This window comes from Alosa sapidissima, chromosome 9 (assembly GCF_018492685.1).
Source record: "Alosa sapidissima isolate fAloSap1 chromosome 9, fAloSap1.pri, whole genome shotgun sequence".
Taxonomy (NCBI): Eukaryota; Metazoa; Chordata; class Actinopteri; order Clupeiformes; family Clupeidae; genus Alosa; species Alosa sapidissima.
This window is the reverse complement of record NC_055965.1, coordinates 18,347,764-18,355,680: the sequence shown is the minus strand read 5'-3', so window position 1 is coordinate 18,355,680 and position 7,917 is coordinate 18,347,764. Positions and strand designations below refer to the sequence as shown.

General features: G+C 44.8%; 3 protein-coding genes across 3 annotated transcripts; 1 reads left to right on the top strand and 2 right to left on the bottom strand.

Moving 5' to 3' along the window:
- Nucleotides 1-211: 211 nt before the first annotated feature.
- On the top strand, nt 212-622 carry LOC121718654 (histone H3). The gene has a single exon (XM_042103745.1). The coding sequence runs from the start codon at nt 212-214 to the stop codon at nt 620-622; it is 411 nt and encodes a 136-aa protein (XP_041959679.1).
- A 774-nt stretch (nt 623-1,396) lies between these two features.
- LOC121718668 (histone H2B 1/2-like) lies at nt 1,397-2,473 on the bottom strand. Its single transcript, XM_042103760.1, has one exon. The coding sequence runs from the start codon at nt 1,805-1,807 to the stop codon at nt 1,433-1,435; it is 375 nt and encodes a 124-aa protein (XP_041959694.1). The 5' UTR covers nt 1,808-2,473; the 3' UTR covers nt 1,397-1,432.
- A 133-nt stretch (nt 2,474-2,606) lies between these two features.
- On the bottom strand, nt 2,607-3,292 carry LOC121718672 (histone H4). Its single transcript, XM_042103764.1, has one exon. It carries the CDS (start codon nt 3,259-3,261, stop codon nt 2,950-2,952), a length of 312 nt encoding a protein of 103 aa, XP_041959698.1. The 5' UTR covers nt 3,262-3,292; the 3' UTR covers nt 2,607-2,949.
- Between the last annotated feature and the right edge of the window lie 4,625 nt (nt 3,293-7,917).

Below are 7,917 nucleotides of genomic sequence, written 5' to 3'. Positions count from 1 at the left end.
TGGTAGATTTGTTTGTAGGCGAACTTCAGAGGTCTAATAGGGGGTGGGCTTTGTACTTTGATTTTCAGGCGCCACTCTGAAGGAACGAGGTAGACCAATCAGTGGAGACCAACAACCTGACGTACACAGGGGGCAGGCTGAGACCCTAGGCCTTATATACACACGTTCAGGAGTTATGGTCGTACTTTAGAATCCCAAAGAATACGTAGCAATGGCCAGAACGAAACAAACTGCTCGCAAATCCACCGGAGGCAAGGCTCCGAGGAAGCAGCTCGCCACCAAGGCTGCGCGTAAAAGCGCACCTGCGACTGGTGGCGTGAAGAAGCCTCATCGTTACAGGCCTGGCACCGTGGCCCTGAGAGAGATCCGTCGTTACCAGAAATCCACTGAGCTGCTGATCCGCAAGCTGCCCTTCCAGCGTCTGGTTAGAGAAATCGCTCAAGATTTCAAGACCGATCTGCGTTTCCAGAGCTCTGCTGTCATGGCTCTTCAGGAGGCTAGCGAGGCTTACCTCGTCGGTCTGTTCGAGGACACTAACTTGTGTGCCATTCACGCTAAGAGAGTTACTATTATGCCCAAGGACATCCAGCTGGCTCGTCGTATCCGTGGGGAGCGTGCTTAAATGTTTCGAAGTTGCTCCGAAAATGCAACGGCTCTTTTAAGAGCCACCCAAAAACAGAAAAAAAGCTGCTTTCCAAACTTCTGGGTTAAATTAGTTTTTGGTTACTCTTACTATTCTTAACCAGATCTGCATGGTTTGGTGTTTGTATGAAAAAGTGTATTTTATTCATTGCTAAATGTAACACTAGCAGCTTCAGGAGAATGTTAACAAGTTTTAGACAGGCCAATACACTCTCGGATCACAAATGATACTATAGTCACGTCTCCTTTGCACTGGTTTGAATTGACTAGAGTCGACTATAAACAGATACAATGTCAAATGACTCCAGCACAACCATCCCTGACGCTTGGTTTCATAGCTTTTTGCTAGCTTGTGTGATCGACAAACACCCCCTTCCTATACACTCGTAAAACGAATGTTTTTACCTTTTTGAGGGGTACTCATTCGCTGGCCTGGTCAATGTAGCTCAATACCGTACTGTCTGTCTAAATCGATTTTACTACCAGAATACGTACAGGTTATTTACCCATCATGTCCATTGACGTGCAGTTCCAGCCAACAGTTATACATTACGCAGCATGACCCAAAATTGGAGCATAATGCAGTCATGTATTTAACCAAATGGCAAACTAAAAGGCCAGTGTTCATTTTACGCAAATACTTTTTATCCCCCAAGTCAATCTTTACTTTACAGAATTACTGTAGTTAAAGGAATGTAGTACCATCTTATTTATATTGGAAATACTTTCAAAGAGAATATGGGTGGCTCTTAAAAGAGCCGTTGGATTGAAGTTCGTTTAAGATTAGACTTTACTTAGAACTGGTGTACTTGGTGACGGCCTTTGTTCCCTCGGACACGGCATGCTTGGCCAGCTCACCGGGAAGAAGCAGACGCACTGCGGTCTGGATCTCCCTGGAAGAGATAGTGGAACGCTTGTTGTAGTGAGCCAAGCGGGAGGCTTCTCCGGCGATGCGTTCAAAAATATCATTCACGAAGGAATTCATGATGCCCATCGCTTTGGAAGAAATACCGGTGTCGGGGTGGACCTGCTTCATGACTTTGTAGATGTAGATGGCATAGCTCTCCTTCCTGGTCCTCTTACGCTTCTTGCCTCCTTTACCGGCGGACTTTGTCACGGCTTTCTTAGAGCCCTTCTTCGGCGCAGGTTTAGCTGGATCAGGCATTTTAGTCTGTTCAATTAGTAAAAATTGAATGCGTACTACTACTGGAGTTACCCGGTGTATATATACATTACGTTCTATGTAAATAGCAGACTGCGTCACTTCACACACCCACAACGTCCTATAATTTCCCTCCGAAACCAAATACCCAGACACGATTGGTCTCTTTGCATCGAAGGGGGCAGTCAGTGAGATAAGGTTAGCACCACCCACAGATCACCAGTTTACGCCTCCTTCTTTTGTTTCTGTTCCCGTACTTTTTCCTTTGAAGGAAGATAATTCTGAATCTCTCGACATCTACATAACAATTTATTTTTACAGTTTTTGGAGTCAATTTGATGCATTTCTCCAATCATCATTAACGTTCGCACAATTCAAGTCTACTGTAAAAACTTTCCCATCCTGTATGCCTGATGTTTGTATTTGCAATCTGTTGACAGACATTTGTACAACACAAAGAAAACAAAGGCTTTTACAGCATTGTGAAACGGAAAAATGACAAATTTAGAGTTAAACACAGGAAACATCCCTTGGGCAGAGCCTTGCTAAACATCCTGACTGTCGGGCCACATCTAAGGTATGTAGGCCTAGTCCTATGCTTGATAGATTGTGAAAACTAGTTATGACACCAACTACTCAAACTCCTTGTAATGACACCACATAACAAATAGGCCTTTCATCGGTTGTAAGGCTTTTTACCATAGAATTAGTATACATGCCCCCCTTTTTTTTTTGCTTTTTTTTATTTCTGCAGATAATTTATTTGATAATTTGTGAAGCCTAATTTTAGGCTAATTATGAGGCCATTCTGTAGCGCATCAAGGCATCACACCATGTGAGAGGTTGTGATCTGGGGCTTGTTGGTTGTTAAATGAAGCTACAAACTATTATATGAAGACATGGCTCACTCTTTGTTGCCATAGGACGTTGACTATGCATGTTAAGCGTCTCATATGACCGCAATGCCAGTCCTCCCAATCATATAACATAAGATATTGCCATCAGGCAAGCACAGAAGCTGTTTATTTTGCGCGTTATAATATACGTCACCCTCTACAGACAGAAACACAGCCTTTTATAAGAAATTGGGTGGCTCTTAAAAGAGCCTTTGGGTATACCGGTAAGTCTAGAGAGCCATCTTATCCTTAACCACCAAAACCGTAAAGAGTACGCCCTTGGCGTTTAAGAGCATATACGACGTCCATAGCGGTCACGGTCTTTCTCTTGGCGTGCTCGGTGTAGGTAACGGCATCACGAATCACGTTCTCCAGGAAAACCTTCAACACACCACGGGTCTCCTCATAGATGAGACCAGAGATACGCTTCACACCACCACGTCGAGCCAGACGCCTAATTGCAGGCTTGGTGATACCCTGGATATTATCACGAAGAACTTTGCGATGGCGCTTTGCGCCTCCTTTTCCAAGACCTTTGCCTCCTTTGCCTCTGCCGGACATCTTTCAGACTTTCTGTGTAAGACGTTTGAATGTGAAAGATACTTGCAACTCATACAAGTATCCACAGAGAGGACGTTGGTGAAAACTACTAGCACTGCCCCAATGTCCCTCCTATCTTCTGAACGGAGACTGCGCGGGCATTTAGGCAACGTCACCAAACAACGCCCACATCCTACCTTAACAAACCTACAACAAAACAACTTAGGGCCGTCATTAATAATCATTTTCATAACTTTTTTCTGTCAATTCGACATGTTCCAAATGACAGGCGCACGTCTTAACTGAGATTGCAAACAAGTTGTTTAGAGACATTGGGAAGTTTATCCAGATTGTTGTGTTTGTTGCCAACTAAAAAGGGAATTCCTGTGGAGTAATGTTTCGGATCAGCTTCCAAACATCGCAATGTAATGGAAATTGGGAAATATATAATTATTAGGAATCCTACCAGCGAAGCTGCAGGAATACTTCTTGTTATAATCATTATCATTATTTGCAGGAATATAGTAGGCCTATCTCCCCCTAAAGTTGTTTGTGCAGCAAAAACCTCAAGGTCCATATGGTCCCAGAGACCCTTCGCTCAGGTCCCCGAACCATTGATGATCAATTTTACATTTTTGTCTAATTTCTCAAGAACAGTGGAGTCCTTGCTTCAAAAGTCTTGTGTCTTTTTAATCTTTACAATAGCCTGCATCTTCTGTTCTAAAATGCAGACATTTCTAACACATTTCAAATATTTGAAAGTGAACGTAAAATCAATTAGTCTGTGGTCATTCATCCCATTCTCACAACACTCGGGGGATATTCCATCAACCTCGCTAATGAAGGCGGCGCTTAACAGAAATAGCCTGGCTTGAACTAGCGTAGACTTCCACTTGGGGCTAAAGCCGTTCCATTAACTCAAGTTAGCGGCATCTTGGCCTCGTTTATTCAAGCAAGGTTAAAGTCAGCTTCATCTCTGCTCGTGCACGAGGTAGAACAGTAGACCAAAACAGTAGATTGACGAAAAAAGGATATATGTCGTAAAATTAAGACAATACTATAGACAATTTCTGTTCGATTTACAGGATTTTCATCAAAAGTCATCAAATTTAACATCGAGAAAAAAAATAAATTGCCTACAGAAATGGGAGAATAATGAAAGCATACATTTAAAACAACAATGTTAATGGTTTTGAAATCAATTGCGAGTTTGATTGGCTTCACTCTTGAACACATAGGTCTATACAGTCTATGCTTCAACAAAACGAGTGAATGAATAAATAGTATTAACTCAAAAACAACTTATGGATATGCATATGGATATTCAAAACTATCTATAGCCTAGCTTACGTTCTTAGATTAAAAGAGTTCACTCCAAATTATTGTCTAGGTGTAGGTGGTCATAAAATAAATTAGTATCAACATATAGCCTATCAAGTCAAGTCAAGTCGGCTTTTATTGTCAATTTCTTTACATGCACTGGTCATACAAAGAATTGAAATTTCGTTTCTTACTTTCCCATGCAGACATAGACATGCTTTAAATACAGACATAGACATACTATAGACATAGCCATAGACAATAAACATTAAATTAAAGTGCACGACTGAAATATAGAACATGTATGTATCAAAATAGAAATATAGGACATATATATAAAAAAAAAAAAAAAATAGAGGTAGTTGTGTTGTATATTTATATAGTCTTAACAGTTACATGAAGTTTAAACTTGTGCTTGTGTGACCTGTATATTTACATTGATATGCAGTATGCAGTAATTTCAAGTATATCAGGCTTGATGTGAAGCAGCAACACGTTTGGCTGCGCAGTCACAGTGCAGTTCCACATGGGGGGGGGGGGTTTGGTAGACAGGATCCTAGTTTCCTAGGTTCCTGGTTGGCTGGTGGGTGGGGGGGGGCTGTCAGTGATGGGAGAGTGGGTAGAGTGTTCAGCATCCTGATTGCTTGGTGGATGAAGCTACTTGCCAGTCTGGTGGTGCGGGAGCGGAGGCTCCTGTACCGCTTTCCAGAGGGCAGGAGGCTGAACAGTTCGTGTGCAGGGTGGGTTGTATCCTTGACAATCATTAGTGCTTTGCGGGTGAGGCGGGTGGTGTAAATGTCCTGCAGGGAGGGGAGTGGTGCTCCAATGATCCTCTTAGCGGTGTTAACAGTGCGCTGGAGGGTCTTCCTGTTCTGATCTGTGCAGCTTCCGCCCCACACTGTGATGCTGCTGGAGACGATGCTCTCGATGGTCCCTCTGTAGAATGTAGTCATGACAGGAGGCGTGGCACTTGCCTTCTTCAATTTGCGCAAGAAGTAGAGGCGCTGCTGGGCTTTCTTCGCCAGTGATGCTGTGTTGGTGGTCCAGGAGAGGTCGTCGCTGATGTGCACCCCCAGAAATTTTGTGCTGCTCACTCTCTCCACAGCATCTCCGTCGATGGACAGTGGTGGCAGTTGTTTGTGGCCTCTCTGAAAGTTGACAACAATCTCCTTGGTCTTGCTGACATTTAGCAGGAGGTTGTTGTCTTTGCACCATTTAGCCAGCAGGTCTACTTCTTCTCTGTAGTGAGCCTCATCGCCCTTAGTGATGAGGCCCACCAGTGTTGTGTCGTCCGCAAACTTCACCAGATGGTTGGAGCTGTGAGTGGTTGTACAGTCATGTGTTAGCAGTGTGAAGAGCAGGGGGCTGAGCACACACCCTTGAGGGGCCCCCGTGCTCAGGGTCAGAGTGCTTGAGGTGTTGTCCCCGACACGTACTGCTTGTGGTCTCTGCAACAGGAAATCCAACAGCCAGTTGCAGAGGGAGGTACTGAATCCTAGCTTGTCCAGTTTGCTGATGAGTTGTTGTGGTATTATGGTATTGAATGCTGAACTGAAGTCTATGAACAGCATTCTCACATATGAGTCTTTATTGTCTAAGTGGGTGAGGGCTGGATGGAGGGCAGAGCAGATTGCATCCTCCGTGGATCGTTTGGCTCGGTATGCAAACTGGAAGGGGTCCATGGTGGGGGGTAGGGTGGCTTTGATGTGTGACATGACTAGCCGTTCGAAGCACTTCATGATTATGGGCGTGAGTGCTACAGGACGGTAGTCATTGAAGCATGATGGTGATGATTTCTTTGGCACGGGTATGATGGTGGCAGTTTTGAAAAGTGATGGGATGACTGCTTGCTCCAGAGAGGTGTTGAAAATGTCTGTAAAAACATCCTTCAGCTCTTCTGCACAGTCCTTCAACACTCGTCCTGGTATGTTGTCTGGGCCTGCTGCTTTGCGTGGGTTAATGGTGGCTAGTGTCCTCTTCACGCTGGCAGAGGACAGGTACAGGGGTTGGTCGTGGGGGGGAGGTGGGGTTTTCTGTGGGTGAGTGTCATTTTGTGCTTCAAAACGGGCGAAAAAACTGTTCAGGTCATTTAGCAGAGAGGTGTTGTTCTCACAGCTCCGTGGCGCAGGCTTGTAGTCAGTGATGGCCTGTATGCCCTGCCATAGGCTCTGTGCATCTCTGCTGTCTTTGAAGTGTGTTCTTATTTTGTCTGTGTAATCCTTTTTTGCCTTCCTGATGCCCTGGGACAGGTTAGCCCTCGCTGTTCTTAGGCCAGCTACATCTCCAGCTCTGAAGGCTTTGTCTCTGGCCCTCAGCAGTCTGTGGACGTCTCCTGTCAGCCATGGCTTCTGGTTGGCCCGAGTGGTGATGTGTTTTATTTCTGTAACATCATCGATGCATTTGGTGATGTAGGAGGTCACAGTGTCTGTGTATTCCTCAATGTCAATGTGGTTGTTGTGGGTGGCAGCTGTTTTGAAGATATCCCAGTCTGTTGTTTCAAAGCAGTCCTGAAGTTGTGAGACGGCCCCCTCCGGCCACATTCTCACCTCCTTCAGAACCGGTTTGGTGACTTTTGCTCTTTGTCTGTATCGGGGCAGCAGCAGGATGCTAATGTGGTCTGATTGCCCGATGTGGGGGAGGGGTTTGGCTTTGTAGGCTTCTTTCTGTGGGGTGTAAACAAGGTCCAGGGTGTTTTGTCCTCTTGTTGGGAAGTTTACATGTTGGTGAAATTTTGGTAGTACAGTTTTGAGATTGGCGTGATTGAAGTCTCCAGCGATGATTGTGAAGGCATCCGGGTGTTCACTTTGTTGTTCACTGACGGCCCGATACAGCTCATTCAGTGCCATGCTCCTGTCACTGTTTTTGTTGCTGGGGGGGATGTACACCGCGACCAGCAGAATCGCGGTGAATTCCCTGGGGAGGTAGAAGGGTCGGCACTTAATTATCATAAACTCCGCCAGTGGAGAGCAGTGTCTGTGTACTACCGTAGCGTCTCGGCACCAAGCATCATGTGTGTAAACACAAACTCCTCCACCACGTCTTTTGTCTGCTAGGGCTCGGTCAGCTCGATAGCACGTTAGCTGCTCCAGGTGTATAGCAGAGTCGGGGATGTTATCGTTGAGCCATGATTCAGTGATAACAGTCACGCAGCAGTTACTCACTGTCTTGTTTGCTGATCTTAGCAACCGAATGTCGTCCATCCTATTGTCTCCCATAAGTCCCAAAGTGTTTTGAAATAAAATTATCTGAAATGCAATGGCTTTCAATTCAATTTATGCCTAATATTTTATCTGTGTAGCACACAGTTGATTTGACATTCATGAACAATCGTCGACACATGAAGCAGTTTTAATTATT